Consider the following 25,416-nt stretch of genomic DNA (forward strand, 5'->3'; position numbering starts at 1 on the left):
TTTCTTGTTTCTACCTGCTCCCGTACTGTACAACATGTTATACTTGTCCTGTTTCTACCTGCTACCGTACTCTACAGTATGTTATACTTGTCCTGTTTCTACCTGCTACCGTACTCTACAGTATGTTATACTTGTCCTGTTTCTACCTGCTACCGTACTCTACAGTATGTTATACTTGTCCTGTTTCTACCTGCTACCGTACTCTACAGTATGTTATACTTGTCCTGTTTCTACCTGCTACTGTTCTTCATGTATAACATGTTATATTGCTCCTGTTTTGCCTACTACTGTTCAACGTGCATTCTATTGTTTTATTCCTGCATTGCACACTTTATATTATATAACTTCAAGCATGTTTCCTTTTTGCATAGGATGTTTAGAGGACTACAAGCATAGGGTCGTTTGATTTGACACTATAACTGGACACCCTAGAAAACTTAAACTCGTCATGTCGGGGAGCTTGGAGGAGCGAGCATGGTGGGCAGCACGACCATCTTCAACAGCAGAACCTGTTTTCCCCAACAAAACCATTCCTTTCTTAGAAATTAAACAACAATCCATAGGATTTCGAGGTTGCTTGCCTAGCTCAACATAAATCCTTCACCTTTTCCTTAGGCATTCGTATAGCTCTGCTGTACGATTTAAGCCCTAACTCGTTCTAGGTTCCGAGGTTGTCGTCCGATACGACGTAAACTCTCATATCTTCTAGGCGATTTCTGTGACCATGTGACGCAAATATAAGCCCTAATTAAATAAAAAGTGCAGGGTGAAATACTTTAATAATTTCTTTTCAAAACTGGAGCCAAATCATAAGATAGACTGGGAAGTCACTAAGGTTCTCCTCTGGATCTGTGGCCTCCCCTAGTTTCTTTTCATTTGGATTCCTCAACATTGTTCCAGGTTATAGCATTTCCCCTTTCACATCTCTTCGTCCGATTTCGTTGAAAAGTTCTATCCTTTTGACTTCTTTGAAGATAGTATTCCCTGATTTTTATTGAGAGTTTTCTTAGGTGACTTCGGTCATTTAAGATGTAATTAACTATAAGGGTCTGCCCTTATAGGAAGCTCGTCCTAACCCAACTTAATATAAACCTTATTTAATTCTTCATATTAAATAAAGGAAAATGTCGGCAAATAAAATGGTTTCGCAAACCTAACGGACGTCATACATTTCTTTGTTTATTTGATCGAGCTTCACCCTCAAGTTGTGTGTTTATCCTTCGGGATAGATACAGGATTTGAGGTATAGCGCTCTTTCATTTAAACTATGAAAAATATGGGGTCAGCTTGATTTCATATTTTTTTAAACCTAAATCTATATGTAAATTAAAATATCTCCCCAAACTTTTTTAGCTGCCGACAGGATATGATAGGTTTGAAGGAATTAGAAGGAGTGTAAATGGATTTGATTTCACAATTTCATATTGGATGCTTGGTGGCATTGTAATTAGTAGGTATATGGATTTGCCTAGGAAATGTAAATATGGATTTTCCTCAACCGTAGTAAAAAAGAAGCTGGCAGAAAAATGTATTGGGTCATCACAATGACTCACATAGTCCCTCATGAGAAAATGTTCAAATTCTAGTCAATCAAACAAAAGTCAAAACTAATTTTTTTTTTCAGTAAATTTCTCAACTAAATAAATTGGTGCAAACTAATTTAAGTTGAATTACCTATCCTTTCCCATTTTATTTCCCCTCATTCAATTCTTTCAAATCAAGTAAAACCTTAAGTATAGAGTGAATGGCCAAAGTGATCCTAATATTTTTAGTTAATCATTTTATTCTCAGACTTTTTAGATGGTCAATTTAGTGAGTTAACTTTCCAAATCTGAACCCAATTGGTCGTAACATCAATTATCATTTTGTTGGACCGAAATTGGAGGGATGCTTTTTATGTGAGCATTTTGAAACTTTAAAGGTCAATCTCAGTACTTAATACTTAATACTAGGGGCATTTGGTCGGGTTTGATAGATTGATCAACTGATTTGTTGAATTAATTTTTAATTAAATTATGGGCGGAATCAAACTAACCAAATTATAAGTAAAACAAATCCAAACTGAACAACATTATAGTTTAGTTTATTCAATTTAATTTTGGTTTAATTGAATTATGAAATCCTAATAAGGGGCGTGCATACAGTCAGTTTGGATGGATTTTTTAAGCAGATTGAACGGAGCAAAAATATAGGCTGAATCAAAATTTTGAATTATATCATTATTAGAGATTTTTATCGAAGAACCATAAAATATTGATTCAACAATCACACAAATAAACAAAAAATTTTTACATGAAAGTAAGTTTTAAATATAATTTCAATATTTGTTTAATCAATTTTTTTAAACACTAAACCCATAACTAAAATCCAACTTATCATTACTCCCGTTAAAGTAAAAAAAAACTATTATTTAACAAATCAAACCAAATGAACAAAATATGTTTGACTTGATTCTGTTTTTTAGATTAAATTAGATAATGCACAACTCCACTTTATACTAGCTCAAGCTAATGGGTTCAACCCAAAAAAATAATACGTCCCACTGTGGAGAGCTTCTCTCCATGCATTGTCATGAAAAAGAAAATAATGAAATAAAGTTTTCACATCAGAATCAGATTCATTAAGCCTAGGGTTAAAATTGGCACGTTTAATTCTATAGATCATTTTGACCATTTACTTCTATGTATATCATCATTTGGATGATCTTTTTAGTGTATTTAGTGATTTTTGCTTTGTGACCATTAAAATATATGGTAAACTATATTATGTGTGCTTCTAAATGACATGCAATCATTGTTTTTTTCTTCTTTTAACATATATTTTAATTACTTCATGAATGATTAAATTATAATGAAATTATCAAAGCTCAAATTAAGTGATTTTTATGTTGATGAATGGCTCATTATTCTTCTCACTAAAAGTATCTTTTCTAAAGAATTCCGTATAGTTATTTTATACATATAACAACAACAAACCGATGTCCCACTAAGAGGGGTCTGCTACATGATTTCTTTTTCTCCATTGTATCCTATTGAGTGTCATATTTTTATTTAATTGTAATAAATTAACATTATTTTTTATACAACATGGACAAGTTTTTTTAGGTCTACCTCTAGGCGGTATCAAACCATCTAAGGCGACTCTCTAATCTTGTTTATCACTGGAGCTATACCAACCCTTTCAAAGATATATTCGTTTCACATTTTGTCTCCAAGTGTAAAGCCACTCATCCACATGAGCATTCTCATCTCAACAACACTCAATTTAATGCTTCTCTTTTACAAGCCAACTTTTTGCACCATACAACATTGCAGGTTTTACCACCATCTTATAAAATTTCTCTTTAAGTCTAAGAGGGCACTTTTCTATCACATGATATGCCTGATGCATTTCTTCACTTGAACCATCCAAGTTGATTTATACTAATAACATCCTCATCTATATCACCATATCACTTTGAACAATAGAACCAAGATATTTAAAACATTCAGTCCTTTTAATGGTTTGATCACCAATTGTTACAATCTTGTCATTAGATCTACTACTAAAATTACATTCCATGTATTTAGTTTTTGATCTACTCAAACTAAAACATTTATATTCTAAAGTTGACCCCCATAAATCAAGTTTTTCTTGAACTCTCTCTGGTCTTATCTACAAGAAATATATCATCAACAAAAAGCATACACCAAGTTGTAAATATCCATTAAGAACATCCATAACTTACAGAAAAATTATGGGATTAAAGCCGACCCTGATGTAATCCAACAAAAATTAGAAAATACTTGGTCAATCACACAAGTAACAAATATACTATACATATCTTTAATGACTTGAATATAGGCAACATCAACACATTTCTTTTCTAGAACTCTCTAAAGTTATTTTCTTAAAACTTCATCATAAACTTTTTCTAAATAAATAAAAATCATATATAGAATTCTCCATCGAATCTCGTAACCTATGTTCAATTATTCTCTCCCATAACTTTAACGTATGACATATTAAATTCTTTTATAATTTACACAAATTTATGCATCCCTTTTATTCTTGAAAATATGAATCAATTGATTCTTTCTCTACTCATTTGACATCTTTCTAATTTTTAAAATAATGTTAGAAAGTTTAGTAAGCCAAATTTTTCAGATCTTCTAAACTTTTTCACTGCTTTTTCACACTTCATTTTATTTAAAGCCCATTTAACTTTTATTTTACTAATGCGACAATGAAAATAAAAATATTATTATTATTTATGATATTAAAATCACTAAAGTCAATTATATTTTTAGTCTTCATTAAAAATTTTATCAAAACATCTCACCCACTTATGTTGATTATCTTCATCTAAGAAAAATAATTTTTATTCTTATCTTTAAGATGCTTAACTTAGACTAAATCTTTATTTTTCTTAGCGCTTTGCTTGGTGTGTTTTTACATATATTTTCACTTTTTTTAATATCTATTTTTTTATAAAGATTATTAGAATTCATAGTATCACAATTTATTCTCCTAGATTCTCTATGGGTAACATTATATTTTTCATAATTTTTCAATTTTTGGCATCTAAAATAATTTTCATAACATAACTTTCTATTTTTTTATTTTTCTTGCATATTATTCTTTTGTCATCAACTACTTTGTTCATATGATTTTTTCCTTTTGATTCCCCCAAACACTTCTTTTGTAACTTAATTAAAAATACTCGTTACTTTATCTCATATAATATATTAGCTTATTCATAAACATCTCAAATATTAAGATCTCAAAATTTACTGAAAAAATTAATTTTATTTGTCTTTTGAGTGTCTTCATCTAATTCTATATCAATATTTCATTGTATTTTTTATATTTCAACTCTTAATCTTAAAATCCAAAACTAATAATTAATGATGGGTACTTAAATTTTCACTTGGAATGACCTTACAATCTTTGCAATCTCGATGATCTGTTTTTCTCAAAAGAAAAAAATCAATTTGTGTTTTATTTGATCCATTCTTATAAATGATAATATGCTCATCTCTTTTATTAAATAAAATATGAGCAATAACTAAATCACAAGTTAAAGCTAAATTCAATATGACTATCTTTTTCATTAGTTACTCCCAAATTATAGGCAATATGAATGCTTATAAAATCTCTTACCACTTTATCTACATGTTCTATTAAATTTCCTTCAAGAAAAATTCCTTCTTCAAGAGATATCCTTTGTATTGATTCTTCTTTCCAAATATACTTGGGAAGCATAAATATTTATACCATTAATAATCTTAGTATCAACAGTAATTTTTAGAGCTATAATTTTATCTTTAATTCTACTAATTTTTATAATATTATATTTCAAATTCTTATTTCTAATTATACCCGCACCATTTCTGGTATGACTCGGACTCCTACTTGAATACCAAAATTTAAAATTTAAACTATCAATTTTTATAGTCTTTTTTCCAACTCATTTAGTTTCTTGAATGCATAAGATATTTTTCTTCCTGTGAATCATATTATCTACTAATTTCATTAATTTACCTGTAAGAGTATTTATATTCTAAGTTCATATTCTAATATTAATTTTATGGACTAACTTATTTGCCCGTCTTCATTCATAATGTGAGAATATTTACTTATTTAATATTGCACTGGGCACTGTTGCAACGGCTTTTGCACACTTTTTATTGTATTATGGTAATACAAAATGTTGCTTCTAGAGGAAGATTTAATATTTACATAATAACTTAAAGTATTCATGACATAATTATTTGACAAAATTTTTATGTTGTTTGTTGGCTACTTATGAAACCTCAACTTTTCGCATCCTGGACTTGAAACCCAACAATGACGATGTTCTTATAGTTATCTTATAGATGCTCAATGAATTTATTTGATTTGAATATTGCTTGTGTGATTAGAAAGATCCCCTTTCCTTACTCTGTGAATATAAGGGTTGATATTCATGTTGGTTTTTAATAAGACAAATTAGATAAATAGAAGAAAATTTTGAGCTTTTGCTTAAATTACTCCATATTTTTTGTTTGAGGCTTTTCGTGGATGCAAATCCTGAGGATTAATTATCCCTCGTTACAAGAGGGAACTTCCAACTAAAGCTAATTTGTGGACTTTACATTGCTTTGCTTTGATGACACTTATTAGATTTGGTAGGAAAATATACACCAATAGTGACTTAATTGGTATGGTGGGAGAACGATAACAAAATTGTTGAAATTTCATAGTTCTATCATACAGGCCTGTTACAACTAATAAACCTTGGTCTACCTAATTAGACTGATCTTGATTGATGAATTCGTGTCAGTAACTATGCTAGCATCATTCAAGGAGTACTTAGTCTTGGGAAGAAATTCTCCAAAGTTGCCAATTTCAATACAACTGTTGTTAATAAAGGGTTTCATCTTTACCAAGTGTATTTAATAGCTTACAACTCCTAAAATTAACAATTATAGAAACATCCAAGCCTCGCACTTCGTCCAACTACCATGGCTGACACCCAAATTTTAGGACTTTGCCTAATCCTTACTAGTATATGGTTTTTCAGTGTGATTATATGGATACATGTAATTGACTATGTGAGCTTTTGTCAGCCTTGAATTTGCTACCCACGGTATGTTGGTGTGGAGGTTGGATGGATGACTACTATGAACATATAATGAAAAATTATTACTTGAAATTTTTATTTTTATTTTCATATTTAAGAGTTAAGATTTTGATCGAGTTTTCTCTGATTATGATTTGCAAAAGCCCAGGTGCTGATCCCATTAGAGGAGTAATTGTCCTAGAAGATGTTTTTTTTGGGGGCATTACATACATATCACCCAATTTCTATGTATTTACATATCTTTCACCCACACTTTGCTTTTACATTTATATCTGTCGTATCACATAAGAAAATACCAGTTTTAACTTAAGAAAAATGAAATACACCTTTTCATGCTAAAAAAATGTAGTATATATGTAAAAATTGAAGTTTAGATATTAGATATATAAATACATAGCAATTGAGTGGTATCTATGTAAAGCATCCTTTTATTTTTAGCATAATAGCAATTTAGTCCCATAAACTTCAACTATCTTATTTATTCCCTCCATTTTGCTATCCTACACGCAATGAAATCCATGCATAAAGAGAAGTGTTTGTGGGCCATCACATTGCAACCCATTTTCAAAAAACCCTAGCTAGAGGGAGGAAAGGAGTGATCATACTTTGGGTTTGATCCTACAAATAAGTTAAATTTAAGCGGCAGAGGTTTTCAACATCAATATTATCAATTTCTAGATAGATGAACTATCAAACCTGCTTCTATATTTAATGAATTTGTTTTAAATTAGTAGAAAGTCATCCAAGTCTCCCTATGGATAAAGCTATGGTGATGTTAAGAACTAGATTCTAAATATTCCCCTTTGGAAGTTAAATTAAGAATCAGGAAAATCTAAATATAATTGGGGAAGACATCTAAAAATAATATGAGAATTCAAAAAAATCAATGCATGATCTAAATTGTTGAAGAAGATTAACGAGCTTGCACCAGGTAATAAAGCATTGGAGAGCGCCATTATTTATATGGATCGCCAGCTATTACTGTATTTGCAAATTCATCCCAAACAAAATTAAGGTAGACACAAGAAGTGGATGTCTTGCCTATAGTAGTTCATTATGGTGATTAAATGCAAAAAGGGAGCGCACAATAAGATGGCCGAACGACTTGGCCGGTCATTAGTGCAACAACAGTTTTCTTTATTACTATACAATTACGAGCACATTATGTTTTATGGAATAGATTTAGGCTTTCAAGAAGTGTGGAAATGCCCTGTATGTTAAAGGAGCCACATAGCCATTAGATGCATTCAGAGGGTACCAAGGAGACTAAACTGGGCTTGCAAGCAAAATGCAAGCTTCGTCTTCTATTTCGTAAATTGATAGTGCTAAATTGCAAGCTTACAATCATAGGGAAAGTTTACTAGAGCATAGAGGTAGCTGTGTGTGTTTAGAGACATTAATTATGTGACTTGAATAAGAAAGTTATCTACTTTCAGAGTAGTGAGATACTTTGGTGTGGAGAAGGCTATTCAAAATTTGAAGCTCTTTGATTCAGGGATTACATTAGTTTACACTATCAAAATTTAAGTAGTATTCTTCTTACTTTTTTAATTATAAATTGATGTACTCTAATAAATCAAAACAATTCAGATATTAAAGTTTTAAATTTTATCTCTCCCCACCTCACACAATACACACGCCCACGCACACACACACACTCTCTCTGTCTCCACACACACACTCAACAAGAACTGAGGGCCTAAAAGGCTTGGAAGTATCCACGAGCAACAATTGGACTTAATTTTTGGGGGAGCCTCAATAATCTAAGATATATTACATAACAATAAATTATTGTACGGACTGCATCCACCTTATATTGAAGAGAAATTATTCCTCAGAAAGAAAATGGGACAAAATCACTTGCGAGCTTATCCATGATTTCTTGCCACTCTTGTAACTAAGGTTCTGGGTTCATTTGACCAACCCTTTAGTTGTTTGGCTCCTTAAGTTTGAAAACAACAATCAAGCCTAAAAGATTAAGCCAGGTGAGTGGATGGCACTCATAAAGATTTTGCCATGAATCAACTATACTTTATCAACCCTAAAGTCAGATATCGTTGATGCAGAGAGGAATTGTACTAAAGCACAAAATCTTGTGGCGCTGTAGTACGATTGTTCAACTGTGAAGCAAACTTTTTTCCCTACTAAGGATAATGTGAGTTGTAAACTTCTTTTGGGGCGGCTGTAGCTGTCTTTTAAGTAGGTGTATGCTTTTTTGGGGGTAAATAAGTTTTTGAAAATTGTTGTATATATATGTATATATTTACTTTTGAAAAGATTAGGCATCTTTCTTACAGCTATCATATTCTATCCAGTTGTTTATAAAAAGTGCTTTTCACCGTAATATTATTGAAGAGCTGCTAAAAAGCTATAATCAAATAGAATTATGTAGCTTTCTAGAAAGTAAAATAATAAAAAAATTATTCCAATTTTTAGTTGCAAGTCATTTCATCAAGGCCATTTTGTGGATTTTATTATAACCGCCTTAACTTTTCTTCAAGAAGTTGTCGAATCTTTTTATTGTATTTGAAGAATTATTATTGTGGTCACCCCCAATTGAAATATAGTGAAATATGCAATAGCACTAATAGGATGTAGCGTAGGGCTACAAATGAACTGTGAGATGAACGGGCCAGAACTCGTTTGAGCTCATTTATCATAATCCTATTCGAGCTTTGCCCGAGCAGAATTCAAACTTAGTTAGTTTAAATTGTTTGTGCCCAATTTGAACTCACCTTGAGTTTGATTCTTATTGAGCTACTCATTTAGTAAAATAAATGAGCCTCGTCAAGGTGAGAAACAACTAAACTTTTAAATAGTACTATTTACAATCAAGTCTTAATCAAGTTTTATAACGAGCTTGTTTGCGAACTTTCAATAATATTGTTCATGATCATGAATGAATCGAGTAGAACCCTTATTCATTTAATACCCCGAGTATTTCTAATAGTGCTCCAACTTATTGATCAATTAATCAAATAATCATGAATGGTTTTTTATGAATTCAACTCACAATTACCTTCATTAGATGAATCTGCATAAAATTTTGGGTTGTGTGTTACATTTTCTTTTCTATTTGCAATCAAGCTTTGCCTGCCATCTCTTATTTTGTTTATTTTACAGCATATATATTATAGTATTTTATTTGTATTATTCGTTTAATTTATATGTAGATTGATATAAGGTTGGCACCGGGGAGTCATGCAACAGAAGCTGCAGGTATTGCTTCTTCATCTGTCTGCAATAGTTTCATTTCAGATATCTGTTACAGTTTTTTATCTCTCACTTTTTTATGAATATTATAGTGAATAAGCAGTTGAATGACAAGGAACGTGTAGCAGCTGCATTGGAAAATCCAAACCTTGCTGAAGTTGTTGCTGAGTGCTTGGCACCTACTTTTGTTTAGATTCTCTGTATATGTTGTCCTGCACACCTGAAGCTTCTTTACTTTGTCAAGGGCTGTCACACACCACAGGAATTTTTGTTCATTTATTTCTAAAGCATAACCAACTTTGTTGTAATATGTAAAATTTCTTGGGCATTTATGAAATAAACTGTTTGCAATGCTCATTTTTTATTCTACTATATCATTGGATTTTAATGCTTCTGTTGGACTCTTTTTATTTTATTTGTGTGGTAATTCTCTAGGCTGTATGGAATTTACTAAATACATCAAAACAGGTAAAGTCTATATTACTTTATTCCCATAATAGATTACATACCATTAAATTCCTAAGTATTTGCATATCTACCTTCCATACATACCAAAATGGTGTATTCCAAATTTTAAAAGTTAAACAGGTGATATTTTTAATATGATATGAAAGATTTAGTTGAATGTGAAAACATAATGTCATATATTTAAGTACATGGGAATTAGGTGTATTTGGTATGGTGTGAATTATTTTGGGTAGGAAGATTTACATACAGAAGGCTCAATTCATATCTATATACAAAATACCTAACTTTAAATTTTGCATATACCCATCTTACCCCATGTACAAAAAGTTATATTTCTCATTTTTTAAGTTATAATAATAATATTTTTGATGTGATAAATGATTTGGGTGGTAAAATGATAAGTGAAGCTTAGGTGATGGATATGTGAGTGCATCAGAATTGGAGGGCATGTTTGTATATGTTCCTTTTGGGTATGGAGTGGCAAGTTTTTGGTCAAGAAAATATTACGTCTGAAGTCCGGTGTGGGGACGCGGCTGGTCCGGACACTACTTTTTTCTTTTGCTCGGCATAGTGCACCTTCAAGTAGAGTTTAAGAAGCCCCTTCACTTTTTCATAAATTATAAACATTGCAGCATTTATGATAGCTAACAGCAAATTCAAATTTACCATTAAAAATACATATTTCACATAAAAAAGCTCATTGTTCCTACCAATCTCTTAACCCCAAAACAATACATATAATAATAAAAAAAATAACCTCCAATAAAGCATCAACAACCAAAATATATTTTACTTTTCATCACAGAATCATAAATTTGATATAAAATCCTTATATATATAATCCTCTCATTCAGTTAAAAATTAATCAGATCATCCTTCTTATACTGCTGCTTCTTTCTAACATCATGATCCTCTGATGAGCTGACCCCTTTCTTACCAAATATCATTTCATCAAGATCAAGTAACATTTCATCATCTTCGCCCGACCTTGCTCGAAATCCCGCAGGTTTTCTGATGAGATTCTCGTCTTGGCTGACTCTCGGCGATTCCTCGGGTTCCACGGCGACCGGAATCATTGCGGGTTCTGCTTCTGAGTGAACAACAGAAGGCTTCTTTAAGTCCTCATATTTCGTTAGAACCTTCTGTAGCTCATCATTCACATGCAGAGCTTCACCAAGTATATTTTCATTGTCACCAGCTGAATTTATTATTCTTTGTATGGTATACTGAGCTTGTTGGCATTGATTCACCAAAGTAGTTGTCAGGTCGTCCTAAATGGAAAGAAAATAATGTTAAGTTTGGAAGATTTACATATATACCACTCAGTTACTTTGTATTTACATATCTAAATAATACAACTTCAATTTTTATATAAATGCCCCCTTACCTATGCATGAAATGGAGTATTTCACCTTTTAAAACTTAAAATGGTGCTATTTTTGAGGTGATATGAAAGATTTAGGAGGTATGAATGTAAAAAAGTAAAGTTTAGGTGTTAGAAATGTAAAGATATAGGAATGGGGACATATGTATGTAATTGTCCCCCTATAAGTTCATTGAGCAATATATATGCAGCAGAAAAAAATTCAGGTTAGATGACAAATAAATGGTGGCATCAGCTGTATAGGTTGAATATGGAGTCAATAGTAAAAGTTTAATTCTAAAGTTCAGTACTTTCTGTTAAATTGCATCAGATGTAACAGATAAGAATTTTTTGTATAGAATTCTCAGTTTGATCATCACAAGTTGAGGAATTTTTTTGTCTGATCTTAAAAATAGATTTTTTAATGTATTTGTTAGTGAGGAGAGGACGAGCTTATAAAACCAGCTGAGTGAAAATTTTTTTCTTCATGAAGAAAGGGAGATACTACATATATTATGAAATGAGAATTTTGTATAAATCACCCTTTAGTTTAGTGTTTTTGTGAACAAGGACGGTGGTTTTAAAATTTTGAACTCAAAGGCAATGGTTTATCCTATTTTGTAAACAATGATAGCAAAATTTGACATGTATAACAAAGGTTATTGAAACTCTGGTACTACCATCAAAGTTAAGTATGCCTTTGTTTTGATGGTTGTGATTCACTCGTGCGAAGGAAGAATTTTATGGACATCGCACTTGAAATTGGAGGTAAAAATAAATGTATTTGAGTTAAGCGTAGGCACTACACGAAGGGTTCAAAGAGGACTTCAAGGGCGATCATACTAAGCTCGTACATGGCATTGACGTGCTAAAATAAGGAGCTAACAAGTAGAGAATATTATTTCCTGCATCAATGTAACATTCCATAATGGTTCGATCCAATCCTAAAAAAAGAGGCTAGTATTTTTTCTTCAATTCTTTCAAACTCAAAAGGTCAAATTATTCAATTAATACACTTTCATTTTATTTGACATTACATATAAGATCCTTCAAGCAACAAACCATGTGATGCCAGGTATTTGAGGCAAACCATACGAATCATCATTCTCCATCAATTCAAATTAATGTCGAGCGCTCCATGAGGTGTTAATCTTATTTTGAGCATTTTTCTACCCAACTTTTGCTCATTTTACCCCATTTTTCTTCATAATCCATCAATATTAGCTTTATTGCCCCATCTTATTAGTCTATTTCCTATCATTTGTTGTGCATGCACAAACCGCTTGTCAATGATCTACCACTTTGTAATATGTAGATGCTAATCCTACCAAATATTTTATAAAATAATTTCACTATATAACATTTCTAACATTATCACACGTCCATCCTAAGATTATCAAATTCCACTCAACTTTGCTGGCCATTGCTTCTTTACTGCCCTAAGCCCGTAGAAACTAAGATCCATACATAAATAATTATTCCCAACCTGTTATATTCATGTTGTAATTGAATTGAAGTATTATATTTGGGAGATTAGTGCTACAACCTATTTTCACTGGAGTGCACATGCCCATTTGCCTTTAAAGATGTAGATGCCTTAAGAAGCGAGCAACAAAGGGTATGAGGGAGCAATATATGTTCGTGAAGGGGACAATAAAGTTTCCAAACATGAAGCCATTTTCTTTCTTTAATCATACATACCTCTTTATGCTAGCTTCAATTAAAATAGCTACTTAATTAGCTATTCATTATTATTATTTGATATCAAATTGATTGTATTCTATGATTTTTGTCTCTCGAGTTTTAAATAACTATGTTCATGATACAATATAGCAAGTATGAAGAGGTCTAATCGTTCATCATGGGGCAACATCGTGGGTCATGAGGTTTTAATCGAGACGCATCAAACCCACTTAAATGGGTCGTCGTCGACATGGCCTTTGAGAATTATTTAAAGAACCGTCCTCTTGGAAATACCCAATTTAAAAAAAAAAACATGAAAAGGTTTATGCTTGGATGAGGTGAATCATTTGTCAACTCCTATTATAAGTTCACATTCTATTGCATCCCTCCTTTTACAAGAGTACCTTCTTCTCAAGTAGTGAGAACTGATAATAATAAGCAAAATATTTTTATTCACACTAATAATTTAAACAAAATTTATGCTAAACTTTATCTCCCACGTCTTGCTTTGCAGGCATTTTGATTATTTATAGATGCATGCAAGAAAATTATCATATTAAAAAAATAAATGGCGCTAACCCAAACAGTAATTTGAACAATAAAAAAATAAAAACTAAGAAAGAAAAGGGAAAAAAATGAATAAAGGAGAATGTGAAGTAGGAACTAGAAAGAACTAGAGAAGATAAAATGAGCAGATCAAAGATGAAAAGAATACAAAACAATAACTCGATAAGTGAACCTCATGTGTGAACAAACAGAGTATTTCCCAAAAGGGGTTAAAGCCCATGCCTAATCAAGGATCAAAATCCAAAAATAAATGAATAAAGATCTTTGCTATTCACAATAATATATTTATTCATGTTATAAAATAGTCTTAAAAACTTAATAATATATTAAAAGTTATTTAGTAAATTATCAATAAACTAATGGCAATTTTCCACCACATAAATGAAAAAAAAATACCCGTATAGAATCATTAAATGGCCATAAAGTTTAAATCATTAGATTTGAACTATGAATTTCAATTTTACAATACTAGTATTCTAATGATTGTAAGCTAGTTTGTTGAAGGAGATTGTAAGTGCCTTAGCATGAGGTTTAATGTGCCATGAATAAGTGATATAGTTCATGATGGCAAAAAGAAATTTAATCTTTTTTTATGAATTTATGAAAATAAATAAATAAACAAAAAGGTGTTTGAATTCAAAGTAACTTAAAAACACTAGATTTCAAACCAATTCTACATATAGATGATCTAAGACATAGATTTGAAACAAGTTGCTATAGGACTATCATTAAAAAAGCAAAAAAAAAAAAACTACAAAAAAAATGAAATAGTTGAAAATTTCATGACTCGATTCTGTTTACTGATCAAAATCAAAGATGATGAAAAAAAGATATTTCATATCCAAAATAAATATTTTAAGCATGCCATGAAACTTTATAATACGCCTCATAAATAAAATCTTCTTATTTATTTAAAAAGGTAATAGCAAGACGCTATAAGAAAGAGAAAAAGAGAATTTTGAGGTATGAAAGCCATTCTAACGATATGAATAAAATTTTTACAATTGATACATATGCCCTTCATACATTGTATAACTTTAATCTATGTTCAGGTGTAAGACATGAAACACTTACAAAAACAAAAATCCCCTTGTACAAACAAATTATTTTTCTCAATCATTTCATATTTTCACTCATCTTTATTATTTTTTTCAGTTCTTTCATCATGTTCATCAATCAAATTAGAACAAAAGCTATGGTTTTAGATCATTTTATAGGTAAAATTGTTTTGAAAATCTATTTCTGCCAAGTTTCATTTAATTACATTTTCTTTTCTTTAACTTTTCATGATTTCCATAAATCCGTTTAGTTTTTGTAGCTTCTCTTATTGATCTGAACAATTAATATAATATTCATGAACAGTGTTGCATTATGATACAACAACCCTCGAGCTAAAGAACTCAAGTCCCACTTTACCATCTTCCACACAATCTCCAACAAAACTACCCACAAATCATTATAAAAAATCAGATTTTAAATCTGAAGTTCAACTCGAACTTTGATTTGAAATTTAAGTTTCGAACCTCCCCCTACCTTTCTCCATGAAAAAATTCAAATCTTACCTCTCAATGGAATATCATTTTCAAAATTCAATCATAGAACATGAAATTAAATTCAAAATTCTAATTCTAATTCATAACCTCTTAGAAATACAAACCCCTTTCCTAAAGTCTCTCCAGTTATCTACCCATCCTAAAACAAATCTCAATAAAAAAGAGCAAAAAAAAAAAGAAATAGAAATTGCCTAAGCATCCATCTTCTTATAAAAGGCATCCATTTCTTTTTATATCGGCCTTCTTGTACTGCTCATTATCCTATCAACTGGCGAGTTGATGTGAATATAAATTTTGAATTTTATTTATTATAAATATTTGAGCAATTTTATTTCTTTTAGACCCCCATGGTAATGTCACTGTCATAATAGGAACGCTTAATCCATGCAATAATTTGTTAATAGATTTTAACAATTTATCAGGAATTTGTTACAAAATAATGAGGTTTATTATATGTGAATATTAGAAGTTATATTATAAAATAATTTATTCTCGTTAGAAGTTATGGTGATTAGATTTATTTCGCAATATAATTTTATTTCATTTCCTATTTTAAGACTTATTTTCTTAGATTGGATTTATTTCAGTTTTTATTTTATGTTATTTCCTTTATCTTCAAATAATTAATATGAATTGATTAATTAGGATATTAGGTGTTATATCTTTCCTTTCCTGTAATTTCTTTTTATCGTCTTGATTATTCTAAGATTCATGTAAGGGTTATTTATCCCTTTTCATATAAATAAAATCATTCCTCGTTATTCTGAATTTCAATATGATATCAGAACTTCGAAACAAACCCTAGAGTCTCCTGCCGCCGGAAACTTTCTATTCCCTGCAACCGACAATCTTTGTTGTGCTGCAGACCCTTCCCCCGTTTGTTCTTTTCAATTTTTTGGCTAGAAACTTCCCCGCCCTACATGCTCTAGATGTCGAAAATTCCTCTCCTAGTGACCCTAGCCGCCATAACTCCTTCATACAAGTGTTCCTCCTTTGTACCTGTAGGCCTCCGGAACTTTTCATGCACCGAAATTCTTCCTACAGCAGGTCCTCCTTCGGAGCCTTTTCCTGTTGCAGGCCAACCTATGGGGTTTTTTTTTCTTTTTTTCTAGAGTTCATATCCTGCAGTTTTTTCTGGAGATTGTATACTTCCCTACAAACTCCACTACAGAATTACCTGTAGAAACGTTCCGTCTACCTACAGACACTGCAATAACTGCAGTCAAAGACAACTAAAATCAACTAAAAATTAGTTTTTCCTGCAGCTTATCTACTTGCCAACAAACTCTCCTGCAACATTTTTGCCTACCTACAGACACTGAAAGAACTGCAATTAAAGACAAACGCAAACAACTAGAAGTCAACTTTCCTGTAAGTTGTCTACTCCCCTACAAACTCCCTTACAACATTACCAGTAGAAGACTTTCGCATAACTACAGACACTGTAGGAATTGAAGTAAAAAACAACTGCAGTACAGGATAAAGACTTCCAAGTTCTGCTTCATAGAATCTTCCTCGCACATTTAATGATGTTTTCAAATTCAAGTTGAACATAATTTTCAACCATATTTCAACTTGAGTGGGAGTGTTAAAAGTTATATTAGGAAATAATTTACTCTCGTTAGAACTTATGGAGATTAGATTTATTTCCTAATATAATTTTATTTCCTTACCTATTTTAGACTAATTGTCTTAGATTAAATTTATTTCCTTTTCTATTTTATGATATTTCCTTCATCTCTAAATAAATAATATGAATTGATTAATTGAAGATAGTAGATGTTATATCTATTCTTTCATGTTATTTATTTTTATTGTCTTTTCCATTTTAGGATTCATGTAAGGGTTGTTTATACCCTCTTTCATATCAATAAAATTATTCCACATCATTTTGAATTTCAACAATGAATCTACATATGTGAAGTGTGATTAGCTCTAAAAAGGAGACAAAAACCTTTTATGTTCATATGAAATGCCGATTACGATTTAAAGAGTTATGGAAGAAATTACAATGGTTTGGTTGAAAAAATATTTTTTATTAAATTTTAAGACTAAGAAGTTGTCAAATGATTATAAAAGAATCACTTTGATTTCAATAATTATTTTAAAAGTAAATGAGATGGTTAAGATTATGCTAACTATAAATGCTTAAAACTTATGATTCATACTAAAAGGCTAGAGAAGAGAATAAATGAAATATAAATTTTAAAAAATTATAAAAATTCAACGAATCAAGATAGGAAGATCCACTGTAAAAGTAATCTATTTGTTAAAGTAATTAATGCATGGATATAAAAAGATGATAAAGGATTTTCATATGATTTTTATTAATCTTGAAAAGGTAAATGTTCAAGTACCAGTAGATTTGATTAGATGTGTGTGAATAAGGAAATGTGTGTGCCAAATGTATGTTAAAAGTTATTAAAGATTAATCATTGGCATCAACTAGTATTAGAAGTAGCTGTAAGGTGAAATTTGTCAATTTTGAGTATGATCATGTCACGGATCAATCCTTAAGTCAATACAATTTTGTCATATTTATAAGCATGCATACAAAGGATATTTAAAAAGTGAGGTACCTTAGTATATTTCTTTTACAAATCACATAGCTTTGATCAATAAGATATTTGTTGAAATAGATATAAAATTAGAAAAATGGAAAAAATAAATTTAAAAAGGAGACTTAGAGTTAATAGAACAATGACATAGTATATGAAATACAATTTCAATTAGTGTGATATTAATAGTAGTCAAGAAATATCATTAAAAAATAAAATAATTTGTGGGTGTGATAAGATAAAATTCTTGGATTTATTCTACAAAAAAATTAGAAATAGATGAAAATATTACTTCTAGAGCTAAAGATGGGTGGTTAAAATTAAAAAAAAATTGATATATAATTATTATAAAATAAAAACATATAATGAAGACTTAACAGTAAAGTTTATGAAATTATAATTAGGTGACAACCTATATGATTCTGAATATTGGGGTATTACAAATATTGTTACTAGATGAGCTGTGAATGGTAGAAATAATATAGAGGTGTGGTAAACTAAGAAAATGATAAATTGAATAATGACTACATCAGAGTACTGTTAAAGTGGGATCTATTGAAGATAAGAAAATGATAAAAGACTTAAATGATTCAATTATGTCCAAGAGAGAGAAAGCACACCCATTAGATGGCTAGTTAAAGTTAGTGTATGAGGAAGAAAGAAAATGAGTAGAAAATGAGTAGACTTCAATGATTCAATTATGAGTAGATAATGATAAAAGACTTAAATGATTCAATTATGTCCAAGAGAGAGAAAGCACTCCCATTAGATGGGTAGTTAAAGTTAGTGTATGAGGAAGAAAGAAAATGAGTAGACCCTAAGTAGCATTGATAAAAGTTATTCAAAATAAATTGATAAAAAATAAAATTAACACTTCAAGCAACACTCAAAATAAAAAAATGAAAAATGAGAATTCAAAATACTGCACTAAAATAGTTAGAACAAGGTTAATGGTAACGATAGTGATGAAACCAATGCATTTTTCAGGATGGAGGATAACTCCGTGAAATGAATAAAAAAATTAGTACATGATCTCAATCCTTGATCAGCTGTAAGAACAAAAAAAACTTTGGGGAAAGGTAGTCACCTTGTTGAAATATGACCTGGCAAGTTATTTTCCTTTAATCTTTTCAAAATTTCCCCCCTTTATTATCTTTACTAATGCTTTCATTCCCTGCCTACATCGAATTGGTATTAAGGCTAAGGCTGTAGGTTTATTCTATATGTAAGGTTGTTACTCTGAAAGCAAGAGTTCTATCGAGACATTGAATCCTCTTATCATCATTTTTAACACATATGTTTCATAAATTAATTTTCCCTTCCTTTCATTCAGTCAAAAACCCTCTTTTCTATAATCATTTATGTTTCCTTTTTTACTGCTCATAGCACAATAAAATTAATGTTTCCAAGCGTAGTTAAATTACTGAAAATTAAACAATGAGCATTAAGAAATAAAGTAGTCATGCATAATTCCTTACCCTCGAGACGCTGACAAACTTTCTTGAGGTAACATAATGAAGATGGATGTTGATGAACTTACTAGAATAATAAAATTATTATCAGCTCGACAAGTAAAATAATTGTTTGCATGGAAAATAATCAATGAGCATTAAAAAATAAATAAAAGAAAAGCAAGTACTTAAACAAAAGAGCGTGCATCTTCTTCTAAAAGAAAAGAACTTGAACGAAAGAGCATATATCTTCTTTTACAAGACATCAACATCCATCTTCATGATATCAAACTTATTATTTTTATCATTCATTGGGAGTATTAACTTTTCACTGTTCATAAGTGAAGTATTTTTTGCGAATTATAGCAACTACTCCGGTTGTATTATAACTAAAACTTTAAGGAGACTGTGTTTTGCACCCTGCAGGAATTGGAGCAAACAAAAAAATGATGACTAATTCAACGTGTGTATTTAAGCCTTTTTTTTCAAGGCCTCTGTCATTAAGTTGAGTAGTAAATTATTAGTATTTTGCAATCTATTAGAAGTTTGCAATTTATTAGCAGTTTGTTAAATTGATTAGGAAATAACAATTCATTAGTAGTTTGTTAATAACATTATTTCTTTCATATATATATATAAATAATAAAATTCTGAGATATGTAAAAGAGTTTGGTGATATGAATAAATATTTTTTGTAGATGTGATGATGTCCCTTCTTCGACATCTATTCAATGACTTTGATCATAGGTTAAGTGTGTGCCATGAAACCATTTTAAGAGAGATAATTTTGTTATTCAAGTATGAAGCTTACTTATTAGATTCTTATATCTTAAAAGTTCATCTTTTTCCTCCTCTTTATAATCCTTTCTACTCACTGTCATGGTTATCTTACATGAGAAAGAGTTTAATGAGCTAAAAGTTTAAGTTTTGAACTTCAGGATTATGGAAAAGAAATAAGAACCCTTATATATAAATGTAAATTTATAGTAATTCAGAAAATGAAAATAAAACAATTACGATAACGAGGAAGTGCATTATGAACAAGACTTGATAGCCTTGCAAACATAAGAGTTAGCAATCAATTTAAGAAGAAAAAAAACTTCTCATTTATAAACCATAGAAGATAAGAAACAGCTCTTTAACACAAAAAAACTTACATACTTGGTTTCAAAAAGAAATCATTTATGCATTTGGTAGGTCTTTAAATATTATCCAAAAAACAAGCCTAGAAGCTAGATGTATCATCGACATATATATTCTATAATGAAAAGAAAGCGTGCCATCAAATTTAAGAGCTTCATAACCCTAAAAAGCACTACCACGAACTCTTCATACAAAAACTATGAACGATCAAACATTTGAGCGCTTAAATTTTAAACCAGCAATGATTTGACGACAACAAATATTATAAGATGACGACTATTATCAAGTGAGATTAGCCAAAAAAACTCTATCAAGACGATTACTAGAAATGGTGAAATATACTACGGAGTACGGAGTTCCTTGACTAAAATGAAACAGATCACAAAGCTAAAACGGAGAAACGCCAACAACATAATCCATGATTCAAGCAAAAATCCATAACTGAATGAAGATTTCTTCGAGCTTCACCACGAGAAAAACCTTTGACTTGAATGTGCACTAAGGCTCTTCAAGAGTTAAATTATAACAGACCTTCACATACCACTTCACCTTTAACACTTTGGATGAGTCTTCTAGTTTGACACAAGCTTCAACATGATGTTAACTTTTTTCGATATTCATAGGTTAGGTTTCCCATTTTGCATTTAGATCTCACGAACAAGGGCTAGTCACTGGTGGATTAGAGTAAAAAGATTTTTTTAGAAGAAAAACTAACCTTCAAAACTTCTTGCGGAGGAGAGGAGGTTAAAACTGTTGAAAGTAGTTCCGAGCTGTTGCGAGCCACATCAAAAGCTTCCTTTGTTTGTTCAGTGGTAAAATGCTGCATAGGAGAGTCAGGATAATTTGGAAGGGGCGGTGGCGCAATAAAAGTTGAATCTGTCTCTGGGGCTGAACGTGGAGGGGTAAATATTGGAGCCAAGCCCTCATCATCACGTCCAGGAAACCTTATGCCTCTAGATCTTAAGCTCTACAAGAAAATAAAAATAAAAATTCAAATCAAGCAAAATAAAATATGGATTTGGTATGATCAACATGGCATATATATGTTCATTCAATCTGGTTTTTACAATCCAAATCCAATGGTAAAACATCAAGACCTTGTATGTTTCCTCATAAACCGGCAAATATCTAAGTTCGTCTCCTGACTCTCCCCACGCTTGGATCAGAACGAGGGCCTTGTTCCGATTGTTGAGCGCCGTTTGAGGATCATCTATCAGTTTTACCATCTCGTCAAGAACCCTCTCGGCTGCAACCTCGGAGAATGCTTTCTCGCAGTTCTTGACGCAGGTTTCAAGAAGCACCAATGCAAGGTATTGGACCCTTGGATTTTTCACCATGATTCTTTTCTTGATGCCACAGATAAAATCGACGCTGTTGACCTTATTGCTGTTGATCATATCACAGATTTCGAGGTTGGCGGCCCAATCAGGTCCGTCCAAGTTCTCTGAGGTGGCCTCTTCGACAATTTTGTCAGCTTGGGTTGGACCTTGAAAAAATTCCTTCATCTTAAAGCTCATGGAGCTCATACCAGCCGTCACTTTCCTGCCCATCTCAGTGCCACTAAGCTTAAGACGCTCGCCAAAGGCGCTGACTTTTTCGAGTAGATCGTCGCCCATTGTTGCGTATGAAGCTAATATAAAAAAGCAGGGAAAAAACCCTGCAGCCAACACGAAATGGAAAAGATAAACCTGTCTTTAGAACATTACATGACGTGATAAAATGAACTAATAAAAATATGATTTTATAAAAATGTAAGAGAAGAAGCTAATTGAAGGACTGCAGGCTTATAGCTTGTGCATAGTAATTTTAAAACTATGAATCCAAAACTTAGAGTCCATGCAGAATTAGCTATAGAATGCTCTCCTAAGTCAAAAAAAAAGCAGAAAAATGCAGGCCAAGTTGAGTTAAAATCATCATCATTAGCATTATCCTAAGTAAACGGAACCGCGGACTTCAGAAGAAGTTATGGCCACAGTGTGTCTAACCTGAAGCCTGACTAGGGTATGGAGTAATCTTACTGAGCATTACCATCGAGTACTAGACTAATATCGGTGTATTCCACGAGTTAGACACAAATAGCCCGCTAATACAAGTCGGATGACGGTAGTTGACCAAGAAAAAGTGCAACTCTCCATTGAGAAGAGCTTTTATAAAAGTTTGAATCTTAAAACTTGCTTGAAAATCACTCAAATTTGACTCTGTATTTTGGGTTTGAGGTGTTTGATTTGGCCCTTAAAAGCTCAAAACCGCACAAAAATGACTTGAAATGAGTATTTTTATAAAAAATACAGCATGAATAACATCATATGTGGGTATATTACAGGGTAAAATACTAATGAATATGTTTATAACAAATTAAAATTTGAATCATTTTGACTCAACTAAAATTGAATGGTAGAAAAACAAATTAATGTCTACTCAAAATTTTATCATTTCAAGTTGGGACAACTCAGTGATTTTGATTTTGATTTCCACCCATGCTGGAATCAAAATGTTTTATTTTGAGTTAAGCTAAACTTGGCTCGATTCTTAGTTGTTTATCTAGCACCTTATAGCAGACAAAGCTCCCACAAAAGACTCCTCATGGACAACTTATTCCATTTTGTTGAATTGATAATACGATTCAATAGTAAGCATTGGATATTTCTTTACATGTACGGACATACTAGAAACGAACAAGCATAAAATATTGAAATAAGGTAACATAGGACATAATCAAGTAAAATAGACTAAAAAGGTTCTACATAGCTCAACAACTCCATCTATCATCCAAATGATTACCTCAGGAATAATTTGGTTGGCTACATACCCTTTTGAATATATTCTATAAATTCAACTAAGCGGAATGAGGTTGATTAGGCATTTGTATGATTCTCCTTATCAGCACCATCTTCCGACCAACCTTCCAAAACAACTTCAAAATGCTTAGCCTGCTTCAAACACAGATCAGGAGCACAAGCGCTGAAAACTTTATGGGATAGAGGACACATAGCGACCCCTTTAAAAGTCAATGAAGCTTTTGTTACATGGAAACCCCATTCTCTTCCCAATCTATCCTTCGATTCACTCAGATTACTCGTGCTCGCCAATCTCCTCCATGAAATCATCTTTATTGCTTACTCCTTGACCAAATTCAAACAATCTCAATATGTCCATTAAAGTCACTTCCAATACTTATCCCATCTTCCTTAAAGAATACTTTCTAATAATCCATTAATTTCTTCCAAAATTTCATTTTTTTAACTATCTTATAATCAAACTTGCCGTGTATAATCACAAACCACATTTGGAATATCATCAAAGGTAATTAAATTGATAGCAGGGTTAGTTGTATCAGCCGATTACCAATCAAAACTATATATTAAAAATAAAAAACCCATTCATCGCTTCCTTAAAGTAGAATTCTCCTAAAGAGAGTTCTTAGGGTTCCAAATTTGCATAATCAAAAAAGAGGAAACCATGAAATCCCCAAATTGTAACAGACAAAGCCATCACGAACACAGACAAAAAACATTCAGATCTCTCCAACCCCAGTCTTTACAAACCATTAGCCATTAAAACAGCCAAAAAAAAATCAACTTTCCTGATCCCCAATAAAAAATCAGACCATTAAATTATAATCCAAGCCAGAAACTACATCTTACAGTCAAAAAAATTGTATAAAAATGCAAGATACAGCAAGCGATGATGAAAAAGAGAATTATTGCGAAGCAGGCATACCAAGAAATCAAAGTCCAGAGAAGATCTATCGACCAGTTCTTCTAGTATGAGCACTTACATCCGTTTTGTTGAAGTTGGAAAGCGGTAATCTTCCGCTTCGCCTAACTTTCCTTTGGGTTCAAGATTAGAATTTTATAAATTCGAACGAAATTTATTTCATGGATTGATAATCATGAACCGTTGGATCAAAGCAGGTCGTGATCTTAACCCGTGAGTGCCATTGACCTGCTTTTAAAGGAGTCTGAACCATTCGTTGACTTGACCCGCTCTTTTTTCGCATGTATATATATATATATATATATGCATCTTATGAAGAAATTTTGAATTCAAAGTTATATAAATAATAAATTTCAGTATATTTGAATTTTTTAGGCATTTACATACATACCATCCAATTTATATGTATTTACATGTCTAAAAACAAAATTTTTACTCAGAAATGTTATGACTGGGTCTAGAAGGTTGGTTGTAATGAAAATAATGGTAAATATATTATATTTAAATTTAAAGTGATTAAAATGCTATATTTAATATTTTGAATGGTTGGTATTTAAAAATATCAACTTTCGTACAAAACACCTAAAAAATTATATATAACATTTTAACCACATAAAACTTAAATATAACATTTTAACCCTCCAAAAATTTTACTCAAAAACTTCATGTGTAGGTTTAGGGGGATCGTTGTAATAAAAAAAAGTAGTTACAATGTTATATTTAAGGTTTCAACGATTAAAATATTATATTTAATATTTTGGGCGATTGGTATGTAAAACCCCTCTTTTATATCATATAAAAGGTTCATTGCCGCCGTCTAATTGGCACACTTTTTACCAATAGCCAATGTTGTTGCAAGGTACCTTCTTTAATGGGACAATGTTGATAAAAAGTGCAAGCAAGTAAACTATTGGAAGTGAGTTGAGCAATGAGAATATAAGAGCATAGATGGGATTATTACGATTGATTATAGTGCACCTTCGTAAGGATATGTAAGTGAAACCTCAGTGAGGTAAGCACGCCAAATAAACCTCCAAACACTTGTGAAAATATAGGCAACCTTCAAAATTCTAAAATATGTTAACATGTGGGGAGC

The 25,416-nt window shown here is 31.3% G+C and overlaps 2 protein-coding genes across 4 annotated transcripts in view; one reads left to right on the top strand and one right to left on the bottom strand.

The window, feature by feature from the left end:
* Positions 1-10,163, top strand: part of LOC110018967 (protein AE7) — an 18,051-nt gene extending 7,888 nt beyond the window's left edge. For both annotated transcript variants that reach the window (XM_020716460.1, XM_020716461.1), the window contains 2 exons: positions 9,778-9,823; positions 9,910-10,163. In XM_020716460.1, coding sequence (XP_020572119.1) covers positions 9,778-9,823; positions 9,910-10,010 — 147 coding nt within the window. In that variant the 3' untranslated portion in view covers positions 10,011-10,163. The remainder of the gene's footprint in view (positions 1-9,777; positions 9,824-9,909) is intronic.
* A 792-nt stretch (positions 10,164-10,955) lies between these two features.
* LOC110018934 (TOM1-like protein 2) lies at positions 10,956-24,462 on the bottom strand. 2 transcript variants are annotated; one of them, XM_020716412.1, is made up of 4 exons: positions 24,324-24,462; positions 21,701-22,260; positions 21,319-21,570; positions 10,956-11,556 (listed from the first exon to the last, which is right to left on the bottom strand). In XM_020716412.1, the coding sequence occupies exons 2-4, from the start codon at positions 22,217-22,219 to the stop codon at positions 11,140-11,142; spliced, it is 1,188 nt and encodes a 395-aa protein (XP_020572071.1). In that variant the 5' UTR covers positions 22,220-22,260; positions 24,324-24,462; the 3' UTR covers positions 10,956-11,139. The 2 variants fall into 2 exon arrangements, with proteins under 2 accessions (XP_020572071.1, XP_020572073.1); XM_020716414.1 differs by having other exon boundaries at positions 24,382-24,444.
* Positions 24,463-25,416: the final 954 nt, after the last annotated feature.

Source organism: Phalaenopsis equestris, unplaced genomic scaffold, assembly GCF_001263595.1.
Source record: "Phalaenopsis equestris unplaced genomic scaffold, ASM126359v1 Scaffold000036, whole genome shotgun sequence".
Lineage (NCBI taxonomy): Eukaryota > Viridiplantae > Streptophyta > Magnoliopsida > Asparagales > Orchidaceae > Phalaenopsis > Phalaenopsis equestris.